General features: G+C 44.7%; 1 protein-coding gene across 1 annotated transcript; it reads left to right on the top strand.

The window, feature by feature from the left end:
- The first annotated feature begins 21 nt into the window (after positions 1–21).
- Positions 22–20480, top strand: LOC129529648 (uncharacterized). Its single transcript, XM_055375385.1, has 15 exons — positions 22–49; positions 4008–4066; positions 4535–4559; positions 7499–7585; positions 12491–12556; positions 14560–14626; positions 15068–15120; positions 17328–17392; positions 17960–18067; positions 18658–18846; positions 19062–19210; positions 19455–19512; positions 19614–19808; positions 20073–20222; positions 20289–20480. Exons 1-15 carry the CDS (start codon positions 22–24, stop codon positions 20478–20480), a joined length of 1491 nt encoding a protein of 496 aa, XP_055231360.1.
- The last annotated feature ends 144 nt before the right edge of the window (positions 20481–20624 follow it).

Here is a 20624-nt window from a genome sequence, read left to right as displayed (position 1 = left end):
TCCCTGATTTTGATTTTTCTTATGGGGAACCTGTGTTGCTGCATTCAAGGTATGTTCATACTGGCCTGTCAAATGCAAACGCTTCAAATTACTAGTTAATGCTTTCAAAATATGTTATTTAAAAAAATTATCCTCTGTATTTTCCATACGCAGTTATAAATATGTTTCATGGTTATGTTTTATTCCTCAAATTATATATTTGATTATTGTACCAAGCAGAGTACCTTTGAAATTTTTCTTCATTTAAAAAACATGTATCTTGGCTAAGGCCTGTAATCCCAGCACTTTGGGAGGCCAAGGCAAGAGGATCACAAGGTGAGAAGATCAAGACCATCCTGGCCAATACAGTGAAACCCTGTCTCTACTAAAAATACAAAAATTAGCCAGGCATGGTGGCAGCTTGTGTAGTCCCAGTGTGAATTGGGATTCAGTTTATTCCCAAATTAAATATATATATATTACGTATATTTTATATAGAATATATATTATATATAATATATAATATATAAATATATAATTGTGTATATAATTATATAATATATAATACATATATATCATATATAATATAGATTATATAATATATATATTATATATTATTTATACATTATGTATAATTATATATAATACATATATAATATATAATATATATATAACATATATATAATTTCCTTTAAAATCCTGCATCCTTCAACGTTCCATCCCCCACCCGACAGATTAATTATTCCCTAGGGGAGAATATGGCAAAGTTTTTAACCTAATTAAGAACCCATGAAATCATCACTTTCCAAAACTTTGGAACAAAGCCACAGTAGTATGGATGGGTTGGAGGCTTTTCACACCATAAAATGTACCTATCTTTGTTTTTAACATGTTTTTCCCTTCCTCTCTTCTTTTTTTGTGAAATGTGTATTTAGTTTAATAAATTTGTAGTAAGTCATTTCCATTCACATATTAATTTTTTAAAGTAATAAGAACGTGTATTGTCTACGTGTGAAATAAAACTCACATTTATTTTTATGCTTTTAGAGTTATCCAAAATCATGGAATTGTCAATCACAGTCAATCACCCAACCTACTCACCTTTCCAGTGTAATCTTAGTCAAATTTTTTTTTGTTATCCAATGAGTTGCAGTATTTCAACTCAGAAAGATAAATAGAATGAATTGGTAGAGACTATTAACTAAGAGCATACAGTTTTATTTATACTCAGAAGCAAGTAGATTATGTACACAAATTTGAAGATAAAAATTAAAAGGATAATTGTGTAAATTTGCATGTAGAGAGCTTTGAAAGCCTGTTTACTTGTTAATGCTGTTTTGATGTATTGTGTGACTTTGTTCTCCCGACCCATCATCCAGAGCTCTCTGCAGGAACTAAGTGCTCATCAGTTCCATGACTTGGAAACTGTCTAAGTTTAGAGGCACTTGTATTTGTTAGTAAATAAGGCAAGATGATATTGTTTCACAGGTTTTAGTGCAGAAGACTGAATAGATAAGCTGCTCCACCCAGTACACTGGTGTTCATTTCATGGTCATCTCATCTGTTAACCATGGATACAAAACACTTATCTTCAATGATCTTCCTGTACATGTAAAAACACACCTGTCTACATGGCAGCAGTTGGACCTCACAATGTGGATTTTGCCTTCACCCTGGAATGTCTATGATGCCCTATCGACCATGGTGATGGGATTAGGGATCTCTTGCTCTTTACTCTGCCACTGTCTGTGCCAGCCAGGCCACTGGGCCATTGTGGCAGATGGTGATGCCCTTTGTGTGGAGCGCACTGAGTGTGCGCTGAGGCAGACACAGTATTTTTGACAACTTTATCTGCTTCTTTCAAAACTGGGTCTGCATTATGATAAAGTGGTCGGTTTTAGGCCAAGCAGGTGTATGTCATAGAACAATGACTTGGGAGTTCAGAATCCTGGGCGTGAATAAGCCTCTGAGCCTTATTAAGCTGTGAAATCTAAAGCAAGACATTTCCCTGATAATTAAGCCTCATGAGCACTTATACTGTACACTTTACCTACATCAAATCATTCGGCCATCACCACAGACAAATGGCATGATTGATTTACTATCACCTTTCGCTGGGCAGAAAAAGACAGAGATGAATGTGCCCAAGATTATGAGCCCCTCAGCAAAAGAGCCAAGATGGGAACCCAAGCATACAGCCCCAGTGCTGAGGCTCTGAACTACTGACCTGCCCTCAGCACTCAGCCTTGGGATCATGAGTCACTGTGTAAGGGAGTTCCAACATCTGCATGTATGTCTGGAATGATCTGAGCCTGTAGAATTCCTACACACTGGCCACATTATAAGGTGGTATCTGTGGTCACACAGCTCAGGGCAGGTATTAGTACATGAATAGCTGAGCGGTGTCATAGTCTTTATGTGATAGGCTCATAAAAGCCCAAATGCTTTTGAACTGGTTGCGGATTTTGAGTTGGAGGACAGCACTTGGGACAACCGATCACATTCCTTCAGTGCGTGGCCACTCCTCAGCACATATCCCAAAGCCGGTAAATAATGGGAAGACCCTGTACTGATGTTTGATGGTGTTATGAACTTCAAATGACCCCTATAGAAATGTTAAAAAAAAAAAGTCTGTGAGCTACACAACCTGGGGACAAGACAAGTAAGAACACAAAATATCACTAAATAATGAGCCTCATGTGTCACCCTGCTTGCAACTCCCTCGGCAGCTGGTTTGAAGAGCCTCATTGCTCACCAGGGGCCATCTCCCTGCTCTATCCTCTCTCACTGTGGGTTGCCTGGGCGGAACATAGGCAGCCCCTCACATGATGACTGCAAACACAGGGCAAAGGAAGACTGAACGGAAAATGTATGGTTATAGTGGTTACTTTGAAATATAAGTATTTCAGTATTTTCTAATCTTTAATGATCATTTTTAGGGGAGGTTTTTTTTTTTTTTTGAGATAGAGTCTTGCCCAGGCTGGAGTGTCGTGGCATGATCTCAGCTCACTGCAACCTCTGCCTCCTGTGTTCAAGCGATTCTCCTGCCTCAGCCTCCCGAGTAGCTGGGACTACAGGCACGTGCCACCACGCCTGCCAAAGTTTTTGTGTTTTTAGTAGAGATGGGGTTTCACTCTGTTAGCCAGGATGGTCTCAATCTTCTGACCTCATGATCCACCCACCTCGGCCTCCCAAAGTGCTGGGATTACAGGCGTGAGCCACCACACCTGGCCTGATTTTTTATTTTTTATTTTTTTGAGATGAAGTCTCTGTCACCCAGGCTGGAGTGCAGTGGTGCAATCTCAGCTCACTGCAATCTCTGCCTCCAGGTTCAAGGGATTCTCCTGCCTCAGCCTCCTGAGTAGCTGGGTTATTTTTTTTTTCTTTTTTTTTTTTTTTTAGTTGAGATGGGGTTTTACCATGTTGGTGAGGCTGGTCTCGAACTCCTGACCTCAAATGATCCACCCACCTCCACCTTCCAAACTGCTGGGATTACAGGTGTGATCCACTATGCCTGACTGATTATTTTCATAACCAAGAAAAGAAATAAATACAATTAATGCTGGTGCATGGTATTAAATCTAGTTTTTAAAAAATTCACACATAAACAAGGCAGAACCCTATACCCTCCATGATAAATGCAGTAGCAGTGTATGTGGGTCTGTGGAGGTTGAAAGGGACTTGGTAGATGTCAAGAAGGTAGTGGCAGTCTTGCTGGGCTTTTAAAGGGTCTGAAGAAGTGACAGGATGCTGTGGTTGAATCCTAGCATGTATTTTAGCATTTGTTCATTTGGAGTTTGATTATTTCACTTTGCTTTCATTTGCCATTACCTGGAAAGCCAAGGGCTCTACTCTCATTTCCTTGCTACTGTTTCTTTGCCTTCCTTGGTCCGTGAAGAAGATGGTCCAGGAGAAGCTCATTCCATGCTTGTTAACCAGGCACACCCCTAAGTTCCAGTCCCTGAGTCATTCATGAGTAGCACTGCCAATGAACTGACAGCCATGCTGTGTCCCTCCACATCCCCTAGGTGACTCGAAGAAGCCTTCCAAAAAGCGTGTGAAAAGGGAGCCCTACTCTACTACCAAGGTAAAGTAGCCTGTCTTTGCCTAAGATGTAAATGTTGTTTTCTTGGATCCTTTATTTTTCAGTTGATATCAGCTATGGGAAAATTATCCACTACATTATAGATGTTAGATAATATTTCCTTGGGGATGTAGGAGGTGTATTTTACCAACTGACACCTGATTCCAGAGGACATGCAAAATTGGCAGTGTCAGATAATACACTGCGTGTTAAGGGATGTTTTCTTCAGGAACAAGCTTTCCACTTCAGATAAGAATTCTTCAATTGCTACTCAAAAATTACCTAGACAGAAACATTCTTCAAGAAAAGCTCCTGTGCTTTCCTAAGGGAACTCTATTCTAGAGTTGGGGCTTTTGACTTGAACCTTATTTCCAATCTTGGTTACCCAGAGTTTCCAAGTGAACAAAAGACCTGTGTGAGCCATCCATAGCATAGCCTGATTCTCAGAGTGTTTTCCTTCTCTAATTACAGGTGACTTCAGGGAGCACATTCAATGGTACGTATTCTGGAATCACTCACTGGTTGTTAGAAAAGGATTCTACAGGAAATCTGGAGCTTAACTGCTGGCTTTTGTCTGGAGAGCCTCCATGATCCAAGATATCTGGTGGGAATGAGGATGTGGGGTATAGTAAAAGAAACTGGTTTTCCAGGTGACATACTCTTTTTATCTATGTATAGTTTCTGGGAACGTGTTCACATTAGGTTGTGTGTGAGTATGTGTGTATTAGGGCGGGGGTGGGGTGAGGTGGTCTGTGTGCAAGTCTGCATGATTTGCTTGTGAATGTGTGTCTATGTGTGTTTTCCCTAGGAAAAAAAAAATGTTGTGTTTACCCAGCACAACTCTCAGTGCCATTTTTCTTAATTTAACCAATCAGACCACATACTTTACTTACATTAGTTCACACCTCATCATCATCATGCCCATATGTTGTGAGCTTGTTTATTGAGCCCACATGCCAGATGGAGAAACTAAGCCACATAAATAAATGTGCCCTGGTTCACTTGCTGCATAGTGAAGAGTCAAAATGTTTACTCATACGGTGCTAATGTTGAAGGTCTGAACTACAACCTCTATTTATCAGCCAGTGAAGAGATCACTATTCACCATGCAAGGGAGTTCCAGCACCCTCTATGCCTGGAATTACCCACACCTGCAGAGATCCTAAACGCCACCACTCACATAAGAGAGCCTCATGATCTCATAATCCAGGTAGCTATGTAGACATCTTCCTGCAGGTGTCACATAGTCCTTAGTGTGAAACCAACATAGAAAGCCCATGTTTCTGATCAAATCACAGGTTCTGAAACACTAAGGGAGGCACTAAATAGGACAATGTGGTGCCTGCGTGTCATAGCTGGGTCTCCTCAAGACATGGATCAAGTCCAATAAGAATTGGGGAGATGCTTTAGAGTCTTGATGGAGTTATCACCACAAGCCCTCTGAGCTACACACATTAGGGATCATGACCATTAAATACTCAAATTACCATTTGGTTGTTATCCGGGTATCTGTCGTCCTTGTGGCAACTCTCTTGTGAAGCTGGTGTGGACAGCCTCAGTGCTGGAGCTGTGCCTCCCTTCTGAGTGGACCCTTTCTGTGTTAGCAGGTGGGTACAAGCATGGGGGTCAGCACACTCAGTGGATTTACACACACAGCATTGAAGAGTAAGGCTGGGCTTCGTTATTTATACATTTTCAATAAATGATGATCTTCATAACATACAATCAATGATGTAGTACACTAGAATACTGTCCCTAGTATTGAATCTTGTCTCTCAACAAAGGGTTGCTTAAAGTCACATGACAGATTCCATTCAACTGATGACACATGCTGTAGCAGCAGTTAAAGCAGTCATTTGAAAAGGCTTTTACTATAAACTTATGTGTGAGCCTGAAGTGGAGGATAAAAGAGGTGATTAGCTCCCCTGTGCCATGTTTCTATTATGTGCGTGGTGGAGGAAAATTACACAGGAAGGTGATGGAGAGAACAGAGCAAAGGATTGGACAGGTCCATTGAACCCATAAGACTATGTTGAGGTTAGTGAATGAGACTGGTCGTTTTAGGTCAAATTTTACCCAGAGCTGGTGCAGCCACTGCCCATTCTTAGCCAGACCTTATTGCAGGCAGCTCTGATCAATAGTCAAGGAGGCAGTGGGGGTTGCAGACTTAATTCATTAAATCACCAAAGCACCAGCCCACACTGCCACTTTTCCAGTTAATTCACAGTAGCTTGCATATTCAGGTTTGTTCAGTGGAAGCGAAGTTACTCTTTGCAGACCCATCTTTTGACAATCATTTTGCAGTGTCAGAAGGTCTGAGCAGCCTCGGGAGGCAAGCAGTCCCTGGTCCCTCAGTGTAGTCACTGGAGGAGGCAGTCACTGAGAGGCAGCTGGCAGGGTGAAGGGAAAGGGGAGGCAGGCCACAGAGATGACAGCCTTTAAGCTGTCATACTGGGGAAGTCAAGGATCTGAAAGAGGAAGGAGAATTCTTTATCATTAAGGACCTTTCCTTATCTCAGGCACTTCCTCCAGAGCATCACCTTTGTCCAGCCACACACCTTGGGCTAGGAGGACTGGAGAAAGACAGTGAAGGGTCTCTTGGGTCTCTGGCACAGGGCGTGATGAAGAGGTGGCAGTTTTTCAGGAATCTCTCTCTCTAGGGAACCAAATACATTTCCCATCTCAGGTCCTTCACTCAGCGGGGTTGAGGTTCTGCTCGTCACTTATCATCTCTGAATGTCAGCACCCTCAAGTGTAAAATCTCAGCCACAGCCCCTCCTCTGCACCCCCTGCAGGGCTGATGTTCTCCATAAACCATAAGGCATCATGCCCACGGAAAAGCTGAACAGGAAAGCATGCTCCACTGCCCCGGAGCCATCCAAGTTCCCCCTCCATATTCCGCTACTGCTATGTGTCCAGCTTATTCCTCCTGGCATGTAGTAAACACTTAGAGAACATTACTGAAGTACCAGTCCTCTCTAAGGTTTTCCTGTGTTTAGTGATTTTTTAGCCCTGTACTGTGATACTAAGAAGTAGGGCTTAAAAAGTATTGCTAAAATTACATTATGACAGTGCAGAGAACTGAGGGCAGAGGAAGGACATGAGCTTGCTAGGTCCACATGGCTTAGTGGAATTTGAATCCGGACCCCCACTCTGCATCAGCCCTGCACTCACAGTCATCCTGCTGTGTTCTCATCTCCAGGAAGGCACTGCCCACACAGTCTGTCTGATAGAGGTGTTGAGTGCTCACTGAACTCCGTGATCTTCCTGAAACCCAACTTTGATTCAGTGGGCTCTGCTTGGAAGCCTGTAAAGAAAAGCCTCATAAGTTTAAACTTAGAACAGATTATCACTATTTTCCCTCTGGTCTTCTGTCAGCAAGATGTCAACAGCCCTATCTATTGTAAATGCATTAACCAGCATCTTCTCTGATAGAGAATACAAGAAGATATGCTGTGCACACCAACCAGTGTCGGAGACCTCATGGCTCCCCGGTAAAGAAGAAGATGTACCCACAAGAAGGTACTGTGGAAGTTCATTAATTAAGTTGCTTCAAGAATTGCAATTGCGGGGAGTATTCAGTGTCCCATATGTAAGAGGAAACTATGAAGAGACTAAGCCATATTTTTTAATGTGTCAGGATTCTAATTTGCCTGGTCAGTAAATATTGCTACAACCACAAAAGTAAATATCTACTTAAAAGTCAATTTTGGTTCATGTTTAATGATAGACAATGTTTCAAGCTAATGTCTAGAACTTACCTGGTTGTTAAACATAAGCATAGATCTCCCTGAAAGAGTGGTGCTATATTATTATTTTTCAATTAATATATTTCTTTAGAGAGTTTTAAATTGACATAAAAACTGAGCATATGGCCAGGCGTGGTGGCTCACGCTTATAATCCCAGCACTTTAGGAGGCCAAGGCAGGCGGATCATCTGAGGTCAGGAGTTGGAGACCAGCCTGGCCAACACGGTGAAACCCCATTCTCTACTAAAAATACAAAAAAATTAGGCAGGTGTGGTGGCAGGCGCCTGTAATCCCAGGTACTCAGGAGGCTGAGGCAGGAGAATCGCTTGAACCCGGGAGGCAGAGGTTGCAGTGAGCCAAGATCATGCCATTGCACTCCAGCCTGGGTGACAAGAGTGAAACTCCATCTCAAAATAAATAAATAAATAAATAAATAAATAAATAAATAAATAAATAAAAATTGAGTATATAATACACGAAGTTCCCATATTATTCTGTCTCCTCACCCTCACTTCCTAATTTCACCTATTAGTAACATCTTACATTACTGTGGTACATTTGCTAGAATAATTAGAAAATATTGATACATTATTATCTGAAGTCTACATTTGCATAATGTTCATTCTTTCTGTTATACATATATATGAATTTTGAAATATTTAAAACATTATGTTCACCCTTATGATCTCATAAAGAAAATGTTCACTTCCCTAAAAATCCTCTCTTCTCAATCTCTGTCCTCTTTCTCCAGAAACCTCGGCAACTATTAATATTTTTACTATCGCTTCAACTTTGCCTTTTCCAGAATGTCATATAGTTGGAATCATGTATTATGTAGTTTTTTCAGATGAATTTATTGCACTAAATTGATGTATGCTTTAGCTGCTTTCATGTCTTTTTTATGCCTTAATGGCAAAAAATGGCACATTAAATCACCAAATAATATTGCATTAAAAGAATTTTTGTCTTTTTATTCACCTGTTGAAGAATTCGGTAGATTTCATGAGAGAAACCATCTGGGCCTGGTGCTTTCTTTTTCGGAATGTTCTTAATGTGAATTCAACTTATTTAATAGACATAAGTTTATTCAAATTAGGATTCTAGCGTGACCTTGGGAAGATTGCCTTTCAAGGAACAGATACATTTCACTGAGGTTATCAAACTGCGGTCATAGAACTGTTCATAATATTCCTTTTAATGCCTAACAGTTCAGTAGAGATGGCTCCTCTTTTATTTCTGAAATTGGTCATTTGTGTTATCTTCTTTTTCTTGGTTAGCCTGCATATCAATTCATTCATTGTAATGAGCATATCAAAGAACCAGCTTTTGGTTTTATTGATTTTCTGATGATTTCAGTGTTTTAATTTTATTGATTTCTGTGATGTTGTTTCTTTTATTTTCTTTCCATTGCATTCCTCTATTTTCTACAGTTCCCTATTTGAAACATGATATTACTGATTTTAGGTCTTGTGATTTTTAGTATATTGCATCCAATGCTATAGATTTCCCTCTAAGGACTGCTTTTGCTACATCCAGAAATCTTGCCAAGTCACATTTTCTTTTAATGTAGTTAAAAGTATTTTTAATTTTCTATTGAGACTTCTTCTTTAACCCATGAGTTATTTAAAAATGCATCGCTAATTTGCAAATATTTGGGGATTTTGTGGCTCTTTTACAGTTGTTGATTTTTTGTTGTCAGGTATGTGTTGCAAAAGCAGTTGTCTACCTCATCTTGCCACCACCCAAGATGGCCCAAGATATGGGCTCTCCCTGAGTGAATCTTTGGCAATGTGCCAACCTGATGTGGTCGGCCTCCTTCTTTAGTCTGAGCTTGCCTTCTGCTTAGAAAGGGCCATTCTCAGTTCTGGCAGGGAGTTTTCCCAACATTGAAAAGGTGGCATTCTTACTCCCCAGTGCAGCCTGCACCTCTGACCAGTGGTCAGCAGACAGGACAGAGGTCCTCATTAGACAGAGTTCAGCGGTGTCTCTGACCAAAGTGCATCTTCAGAGTCTGCACCTACCCACTGTGACCACGGGCAGGCTCTGAGTCCTAAAGCAGGAGGAACTGTGCGACCATCCTGATTGGAAATTTGTGAGGATTACCGTGTTACTCAAGTAAGGTCTTTGGAAAGTGTTGTATTACTACTGTTTGTGAACTGCTTGTTGGTGGCCTGGCTGAGCCACACACTTTGTGAAAACTAGGACCCCTCAGCTGGTGTGGGTGTCTATGCAGCCTCAGACCCTCATGTGAACAGCTTTGTGGCAGCTGTCTTTGCCCCTTGCCACCATCAGTGCCTCCTTGTTCCTGGGCATGGCTTTCTCTGATGGTGCTCCATTGTTTTCCTGCACCTCAGTGTCTACAGCTGGATGTCTCTTCTGCAATCTAGGTGAGGAGGCATCAGTAATAGTTCTGCTGTGGCACTGCCCTCCTTCTTAGATTGTCTTACTCTGTCTTAGTCTCCCTCAAAGATCCCACCCTTCAGGTTCTTCCACAAGTTTCTTATTGAAATCCGAGCAGAAAACTATGACCAATATGACCAATCCTATACCCACTGAAGACATGAATGAAGAATTAAAACAATTCTCCATGGACTCTACCATATAGATCCCTAGAAGTAATTTCTAAAAAAAAAAAAAAAAATCAAGGAAGATGTAATAGTTTTCCATAAATTAGAATACCCTACATGTACAATTAAATGAAATGGCTAGTATAGTCTTGAAACCAAAACCAGATAAGGTAAATTAAATTATGTGATATTTTAAAATACTTTAAATTCTGACTAATGTGAGTTAATCTCAAAATATGAAATAGTAGATTAACATTGAAAATTCAATAAATAAAATTAGCTACCTCAACAATTTAATGGAAAAAATGTGATTATTGCAATAGATTCAGGAAATTCGTGAATAACATTCACCCTATATTTGTAGGACAACTATCTGATTAACTTTAAGTGACCTGTGACAACCATTTGAATTAATGCTGCTTTCACAGCATATCTCTTGGCTTGTTAAAAACCCGACAAGAATTTCCGTAACATTAATTTATTTTTAACACCTATATTGGGTGTGAACCCACCATAAAGTTTGCCCACTGAAAAGGTCTGCAATTTGATGCTTTATTAAATTGATACTGTGTGCACCCAACACCACGATCTAATTTAAATATGTTTCCCTCTCCCAAGTTCTCGCTTGCGCACTGGCAGTTAATCCCCACTCCCATCTCCAGCCCTAAGCAATACTGCTGTGACATTCCATCTCCATAAATTTCCCGCTTGCTTTATGGAAATGGACATATATATATATTTGGAACCTGACTTCCTTCATTTAGCATACTATGTTTCAAGTTAATTGACGTGTTAGCACGTGCCGGTCATGTGTTTTCCTTCATAGTCTGCTGTGTTTATTCATACAGATAGTGTTTATTCATTTATCAGTTAATGGACATTTAATTATTTTGTTATTTTCTTTGATGAGTAATGTAGCTTTGAGCATTCATATACAGTCATGTAATGCATAATGACATTTTGGTCAAAAAAAAATTTTTTTTTTCTGAGACCCAGGCTGGAGTGCAGTGGCACAATCTCGGCTCACTGGAACCTCCACCTCCCAGGTTTAAGCAATTCTCATGCCTCAACCTCCCGAGTAGCTGGGACAACTGGCACACCCCACCACGCATGGATAATTTTTGTATTTTCAGTAGAGACAGGATTTTGCTGTGTATGTCAGGCTAGTCTCAAACTCCTAGCCTCAGGTGATCCGCCCACCTCTGCCTCCCAAAGTGCTGGGATTATAGGCATGAGCCACCACACCCAGCCTAATTTTTTTAAGAAACGAGAACTATTTTCTAAATTACTTTTGCCAATTTAGATTCCTACCATGATGTATAGTACTAATTTCACTGTACAATGTATGGTAGGCCCCAATATGTAAGAAATGATGAAAGTAACACATAAAGATTAGTATAAAACAAATGAGATTATCACTGTTGCTATCATCTTTGTCAAATTCTGAAAACAATCTGAGTATATTTTTATGTAAATATGCTTGGCAACATAGCTGAAAAAAGCATTATCAGTTACATTTATCAGTAACAAAGACATAAATTTGAAGGGGGAAAAACACTTGTACTAACAACGCAATGTCAGAATTAACATAAAAATTCTGCTGGTCACTTTGGAATATTTAATTGCCTGGGGCAGTGTTTAGTAGACAAATGAGCATCTATGGAGCACCCAAAGTAGGGGAATCAACAGAACTTGGGTTTCAAAAGTTATCTGGGTTTAGAGCATGAAACTTTGTTAGAGGACATACCCCTTGCATGAGCGAGGTGACTTGGTGTGTGTGGACGTGTTGGAGGCACAGCATAATGGTGGCTTCCTCCAGAAAGGGACATTTGGGGTGGATTCATTCCATCTAGACAACACAGCGTGATGTGGCATGGACATGAATGGAGGTGAAATGGTCAGTAGTTGAGAGGATCAGTCCTGACAAGGGCCGAGGTGAAAAACCTGGGAACCCCTTCAGGTGCAAAGTCTTCAGTTGAAAAAGGAGGTGGTCACAGGAAATACTGAGACGGGTCAGCAATGCATGGGAGACAGAGTTCTTGGCCCTGCAGGGTGAGTAGTGTGGATTCTCAAGTTTTCTCCTCTCTCCATTAATTTCTTTCCCAATGCAGATGACTTCCATCATACAATCTTCAGCAACCTTGAAAGATTGGACAAGCTTCAGCCCACTCTTGAAGGTAAAGGAAGGCAGCTAACAAGACTGGCATCTGGGCTTGGCTGTGCGTGTTTTCTATCGTGGGGAAATATATATAACACAATATTTATCATTTGAACCTTTTAACCAAAGTGTGCACTCCGTGGCATTCAATATATTCACAGGGTTGCATAACCAACACCACTATCTACACCCACAATTTTGATGATTTCTTACAAAACCTTGTCCACAATAAGCAATATAGCGCCTTCCCCCTATTTCCAGCCCATGGTGATTCCTATCCCACTTTCTCTTGTGTGAATTTGACTATTCTAGGCACTTCATGTAAGTACAATTATACAATATATTCCTTTTGTGTCTGGCTTATTTCACTAAGCATAATGTTCTCAATGTCCACCCATGTTGTATCATCTACCAAAATTATGTTCGTTGTTTTACAGATGGATGATGTAGCATTGCATGTACACCACCTTGCTTTTATTACATTCATTTGTTCACTGATGGTTGGATTATTTCCACCTTTTGGCTCCTGTGAAAAGTGATGCTATAAACATTAGTATACAAACATCTGTTTGATTTCTGTTCTCCATTCTTTGGGGTGCCTCAGAGTAGAGTTCCTGGGTCCAACAGGAGTTCTATATTTAACCTTCTGAGCCACTGCAGACTGTTTCTCACAGTGGCTGCAACTTTATCCATTTCTACCATCAATGTATCAGGGTTACAATTTCTTTACATCCTTGTTCACACTTATTTTCCTTTAAATCATCCTAGTAGGTGTATATTGGTGTCTGCTTGTGTTTTTCATTTGCATTTCCCTAATGACTAATGATCCTGAGCAGCTTTTCCTGTGCTACTATCTGTGGCTGTATCTTCTTTAGGGAAATATATGTTGAAGTCTTTTGCCCATTTTTAAAAAGTTGTCTGATTTTTATTTAGTTAGTTTGTTGTTGTAGATGTTTGAATATATCTTAAATATATTTAAAATATATTCTAAATTTTAGTCTCTTACAAGATAAATGATTTGCAAATATTTCCCCCTTTATGTAGAACTTTAGATTCACAAACTTATTAATTTGTAAGAAATCCTCAGCAGTTGACCCCAAACAGATAAGACTGAAGCAGTATTTTAGGAATAGTTGAAAGTATGATCACCACAAAACATAAGCGTAATCAAATCCTGCAAGCTATATGTAAGGCACAATGACAAATAAGGCAGCAAAGGGCCATCTGGTGATTAGTTCACCACACTTGTTGCAACTGTTTGTGCTGAAGAATTAAAACATACCAGCATTCAACCCATGTCTCCTCTCTTGAAGTAAACTGTCGTATGTTGGCTGGCCTGAACAAGTGTAGATATTCTCCATCCTCAATTAATATGCATGCATGACAAAGAAAAGGAGGCCTGGATGAAAAAATATTGTGTGATTAATAATTATGCTTTAATTAATTTTAAAGGATATAATTTCAGTACTTCTAATTCTCCCATCAGCAGTTATAACAAAGGATTAGTGAATAAATACCATAGACTGTTTTGCCTAGAATTGAATCCAATCTGTCTATTAAACTTTGCTTTTATTCAAGTGCAAAATGCTAAAACACATAATAACTACAGTGACAGCCACTGTGGATCCTCAGAGGTAAAATTAGTCTTGGGACATAAATCCTGCAAGCTAATATTGTTTTTACAGGGTTTAGAAAACCATTTAACTGGGTTTCAAACCTCACAGTGTGAGCAGTGGGACTCTCATCAAACTATAGCATGTGCTTCAGTACCATTTGTAGACTGACTCATTCCCATTGCCTTAAGTTGCCATCAGCAAAATGCCAGGGACTCTATTTCTTGCTCCTTAGCTCCTCGTTCTTGCCTGTCTTTCCACGAGGGAAGATTTTCTAGCAGGAGCTTAAGCTGTGCTTTTAATGAAACACATCCACACACACTGTCCTGTTGTCCACATTAAGCAGAGCTCCCTGAATAACTCATGAACAAAAGCATCTATGACTAACTGTTGCTGTGTGTCCTCCTAGCCTCTGAGGAGTCTCTAGTTCACAAGGACAGAGGAGATGGAGAGAGGCCAGTCAATGCGAGGGTAAGGTTGCCTTGCTTTCTCTGAAATAGAAATGTTCCTTTCTTGGTGTCTTTCTTTTTCAACTGACTTTACATGTGAAAAAATGACAATGTCCATGACAGGTATTAAATGCAGTTTTCTGAGGGGGAGGAAGAAGTGACTCTTAGCAACTGATATGTAATCCAAAATGGCATTTAGCTATGACGGCTTCAGGTTGTAGACTGTATCCTTGGGATCCTTGTCCTTGGAAGCAATGTCTACTCCTTGGATTCAGTATTTTGCATTTGCCAACCTACGTGGACCTGAGAGATACACCATCCAGAAGCTGATGTCTTTTCCAGTGTGTATCCTACCCTTGTCTTGGAGGCCTTGAAGTTGACTACACTTTCTGATCAAGTTTTCAGTATTCATTGAGAGAAACAGAGCCTTGTGCAAATAATCCACAACATGACATACCCCTCAAAAAGTTTTGTTTCTGTATTGCTGGTGGTGCAGGTGGCCCCTCTGAGGCGTGAATCTAGTAAGTATTCTGGAATCACTTGCCAAGAAAACAATCTGGATGCCAAGAAACGTGTGGCATCCTTGCCTGGTTTCAATGTGAAGAGCCACCCTGATCCTGGGATTGTGATAGGAATAAGTATAGGGGAAGTGTTTTTTTAAAACCTGAATTCCCCAGGGAAAAATTATGGCCAAATTTTGAGGAAGCAGCTGTGCTCCCTTTTGGGTGGTGCTGTGTTGGGTGCTTGAGGATTGGTGGTGTCTTGTGTGAGGCTGCATCGTGTGGTGTGAATATGTGTGTTTCTGTACAGGTGAGGCTGTGTGTTTTCTCAGGAGAGATTTCCCACTTATACAACCCAATCACCAGTGTCCACTTCTAACAGTAAAATCCACCCCCGCTCTACTCTCTCTGTACAGTGACTCCTCTACCCTCACCAGAGCCATCCCCGGGTCTGCCTTATTATCCCGACTGCTCAGGTGGAGAACCTGAAGGGCCAAGGGAGTGGCCCCAGCTCCTGAGTTCCTGAATGAAAAAGTGAAAACACGAACCCAGGAGTGTGAGCCAGTGCTGACACTGACATGCACTTAGTCATGGGGTGTTCACCACCACACAGGGAGTCCAGCATTCATGTATAAACCCAAAAGCAATGAGCCCAAAAGGCCCCAGACACTGCCCATCATCATAAAGTGGCCTCCGTGGTCACACAACCCAGGACAGTTATAGGCTCATCTCCCCATGGACAGGCATAGTCATCAGTCTGTCAAAAGCACAAAGATCCCCAGGTGTTTGGCTCAGCTCACAGATCTTTTTTTTTTTTTTAACTTTTAAGTTCAGGGGTACATGTGCAGGATGTGCAAGTTTGCTACATATAGAAATGTGTGTCATGAGAGTTTGTTGTACAGATTATTGCATCACACATACATCGGCCTAATATCAGTTATTTTTCCTGATCCTCCCCCTCCTCCCACCTCCCACCCTCCAGTAGGCCCCACGCACACAAATTCTAAGAGGAGTGGGGGACCACAAAGGCCAGTGTGGCCCACTTCAGTTGTGAAGTTAATTTGCTCAGCAACTGGCCAAAGTCTATAAGGATGGGTGATGTATTTTAGTAGATTTAGTAATACTATCTTCCCAAGCCCTAAAATGCTCAAATCCTGCCAGCCAAAAATGGTGAGGAGGGACAGATAGGAACTCTGTGTAGCACTTGGTTATTAGCCTGGCTTCCATCCCTTAGTGGCAACTCTCTTGTATATGTGGGTTAAAGACCCTCAGCATCAAGCCAAGCCTCCTCCATGAGGAGGCATCTCACTATTGACTGGCTAGTGCCGGGTACGGCCACCAGCCCAACTGAAACAAAATGTTGCCTTAAAACAAGCGTAAATCTCATACAACAGGCAAATGCAGAAGCAGTGTGGTCTCGCAAGTTGTAAAGAGGACAGTCGCAATTTTGCTGGACTTCAACCTGGGTAGAAGACATGAGGGAACTCTGTCACTGAATCACGGCAGAGTTCAAGGCCACTTGTAGACTATTTCGTGTTACAGAAGGTGGCCTTTAGCTACTAAGCAAAGGCCTCAGTTTCTCATTTCTTTCCTGTTCATCTTCTTGGTCATCCTTCTTCCGCAAGGGAAATGAGCCCAAGCAAAAGGCAGTTTCAATATTAATTTGACCGAGGTTTTGTGCAGTTTATTATCATCCAGGTAATCAGGTGCAACCCAGTCTGCCTAGCAGCCCCCCTATCTCTGCTCTGTGTTTTCATTTAATAAACATTTTGGTCTACTTACTATGTGCTAGATTTTCTCGAGTCCAAGTAAATGAGAATCTTTATGTTGGCAGCTAAGTTAGATTTAACATAACTGACAAAAATTAAAATTTCTGATTTCTTGTAAAAATATTTTGTATGTGTGAATGCATACTGAATGTAAAGTGGATAAAAAAATCACACTTGCACTCATGGAAGGCTTTTCATGAATTTGTCAATTTCTAGTTTTTATATTTCCCCACTTCACCGGATAATGCATACCTGAACCTGGAAACTGATTCCCACTGCAGAAAGTGTTCTGAGACATATCCCTTAGCTTCACTAGTGCAGGTCCACCTGGGAGTATGTCCCAGCATCAGCTTGGCCCACGCTGTGATAAGCCAACTCCATGCACCACACCAAGCAAGCCCCTGGGTGATTCACAGTCTCCACCACCAGGGAACTGACCTTTATTCTGTGTTCTTCAAGCTCCCCATGGGGACACCGTCCATGACATCACGAACGAGGACGCCGTCCACGGCACCGCCGATGAGGTCGCCGTCCACGGCACCGCCGACGAGGACACCGTCCACGGCACTGCCGAAGAGGATGCCGTCCAGGGCATCGCTGACTGGGACGCCATCCAGGGATTCACTGACTGGGATGCCGTCCAGGACCTCGCTGACTGGGACGCCGTCCAGGGCCTCGCTGACTGGGACGCCATCAAGGGCATCGCTGATGGGGACGCCGCCCAGGGCATCGCTGAAGGGGACGTCGTCCATGGCATCGCTGACGGTGTCACTGTCCAGGGCATCGCTGATGAGGACGCCGTCCAGGACATCGCCGACGAGGACGCCATCCACGTCATCACTGACTGGGACGCCGTCCAGGGCCTCGCTGACTGGGACGCCGTCCACGGCTTCGCTGACGGGGATGCCATCAAGGGCATCGCTGACGGGGATGCCACCCAGGGCATCGCTGAAGGGGACGTCGTCCATGGCATCGCTGACAGTGTCACTGTCCAGGGCATCGCTGACGAGGACGCCATCCAGGGCATCGCTGACGAGGATGCAGTCCAGCTCATCGCTGATGAGGACCCCGTCCAAGGCATCACTAAAGAGGATGCAGCCCAGGGCTTCGCAAACAAGGACGCTGCCCAGGGCATTGCTAACGAGGACGCCGCCCAGGGCATCGCTAACGAGGAGGCCGTCCATGGCATCCCTAACGATGTCACCATTCAGGGCATTGCTAACGAGGACGCCATCCAGGGCATCGCCAACTGGGACACCGTCCACGGCTTCGCCAACTAGGTCGCCTTCCACGGCATCGCCGACGGGGACGCCGCCCAGGGCATCGCCGACGGGGACGCCGTCCAGGGCATCGCCGACGGGGATGCCGTCCAGGGCATCGCCGACGGGGACGCCGTCAAGGGCATCGCTCTCGATGACGCCGTCCACGGCATCGCTAACGAGGGGCCGCCCAGGGCATCGCCAACTGGGATGCTGTCCAGGACATCGCTAATGAAGATGGATTCCACGGCATCGATAATGAGGATGCCGTCCAAGGCATCGATAACAAGGATGCCGTCCAGGGCATCGCCAACGAGGACGCCATCCAGGGCATCACCACCTGGGACGCTGTCCAGGACTTCGCCAACTGGGACGCTGTCCACGGCTTCGCCGATGAGGTCGCCTTCCACAGCATCGCCGACGGGGACGCCATCCAGGGCATCGCCGACGGGGACGCCTTCCACAGCATCGCTGACGGGGACGCCGCCCAGGGCATCGCTCTCGATGCCATCCACGGCATTGCTAACGAGGACGCCGCCCAGGGCATCACCAACTGGGATGCTGTCCAGGACATCGCTAATGAAGATGGATTCCACGGCATCGATAACGAGGACGCCGTCCAGGGCATCGCCAACGAGGACGCCGTTCAGGGCATCGCCAACTGGGACGCCGTCCAGGGCATCGCCAACTGGGACGCTATCCACGGCTTCGCCAACAGGGTCACCTTCCATGGCATCGCCGACGGGGACGCCGCCCAGGGCATCGCCGACGGGGTCACCGCCCAGGGCATCGCCGACTGGGAAGACGCCCAAGGCATCGCCGATGGGTCGCCGCCCAGGGCATCGCCAACGGGGACGCCGCCCAGGGCATCGCGGACGGGGACGCCGCCCAGGTCATCGCCGACTGGGACACCACCAAGGGCATGGGCAACGAGGTTGCTGTCCACGGCATCGCTAACGAGGACGCCGTCCACGGCATCGCTAATGAGGACGCCCTCCATGGCATCGCTAATGAGGACGCCATCCAGGGCATCGCCGACGAGGACGCCATCCACGTCATCACTGACTGGGACGCCATCCAGGGATTCACTGACTGGGAAGCCGTCCAGGGCCTCGCTGACTGGGACACCGTCCAGGGCCTCACTGACTGGGATGCCGTCCAGGGCCTCGCTGACTGGGACGCCGTCCACGGCTTCACTGACGGGGACGCCATCAAGGGCATCGCTGACGGGGATGCCACCCAGGGCATCGCTGAAGGGGACGTCGTCCATGGCATCGCTGACGGTGTCACTGTCCAGGGCATTGCTGACGAGGACGCCGTCCAGGGCATCACTGACGAGGATGCAGTCCAGCTCATCGCTGAAGAGGACCCCGTCCGTGGCATCAGTAAAGAGGATGCCGCCCAGGGCTTCGCAAACAAGGACACCGCCCAGGGCATCGCTAACGAGGAGGCCGTCCACGGCATCCCTAACGATGTCGCCATTCAGGGCATTGCTAACGAGGACGCCGTCCAGGGCGTCGCTAACGACGATGCCATCCAAGGCGTCGCTAACGAAGATGGATTCCACAGCATCGATAACGAGGACGCCATCCAGGGCATCGCCAACTGGGACGCCGTCCACGGCTTCGCCGACAAGGTCACCTTCCACGGCATCGCCGACGGGGACACCGCCCAGGGCATCGCCGACGGGGACGCCGCCCAGGGCATCGCCGACGGGGACGCCGCCCAGGGCATCGCCAACTGGGACGCTATCCACGGCTTCGCCAACAGGGTCACCTTCCATGGCATCGCCGACGGGGACGCCGCCCAGGGCATCGCCGACGGGGACGCCGTCCAGGGCATCGCCAACTGGGACGCTATCCACGGCTTCGCCAACAGGGTCACCTTCCACGGCATCGCTGACGGGGACGCCGCCCAGGGCATCGCCGATGGGGACGCCGCCCAGGGCATCGCCAACGGGGTCGCTGCCCAGTGCATCGCCGACTGGGAAGACGCCCAGGGCATCGCCGACTGGTACGCCACCCAGGGCATCGCCGACGGGGTCGCCGCCCCCGGCATCGCCGACTGGGACGCTGCCCAGGGCATCGCCGACAGGGTCGCCGCCCAGGGCATCGCCGACGGGGACGCCGCCCAGGGCATCGCTGATGGGGACGCCGCCCAGGGCATCGCGGATGGGGACGCCGCCCAGGTCATCGCCGACTGGGACGCCATCCACGTCTTCAACGACGGGGATGCCGCCCAGGGCATCGCCAATGGGGACGCCACCAAGGGCATGGGCAACGAGGTTGCCATCCACGGCATTGCTAACGAGGACGCCCTCCACGGCGTCACTAACGAGAAAATCGAATGTTAACCAGCAGTGACCTGCTTCAACACCATCATCGGAAGTCAGAAGTTGAACTCTTTTTTGATGTTTAAAGCCTGCATAATATTCGCTGTATTATTATTCAGCATATTACTATTTCCTTCATGATGGAAATTTGGTTTATCCCAATTT

Source organism: Gorilla gorilla, chromosome 23 (assembly GCF_029281585.2).
Source record: "Gorilla gorilla gorilla isolate KB3781 chromosome 23, NHGRI_mGorGor1-v2.1_pri, whole genome shotgun sequence".
NCBI lineage: Eukaryota > Metazoa > Chordata > Mammalia > Primates > Hominidae > Gorilla > Gorilla gorilla.
This window is presented reverse-complemented; position numbering and strand designations above follow the sequence as displayed.

Coding starts and splice junctions, on each gene's coding strand:
- LOC129529648 (XM_055375385.1), top strand. CDS start 22: ATGGGGAACCTGTGTTGCTGCATTCAAG. Junction 7,586..12,490: donor GAAGATGTACCCACAAGAAG/GTACTGTGGAAG, acceptor TTCCCAATGCAG/ATGACTTCCATCATACAATC. Junction 15,121..17,327: donor CCCTCTGAGGCGTGAATCTA/GTAAGTATTCTG, acceptor GTGTTCTTCAAG/CTCCCCATGGGGACACCGTC.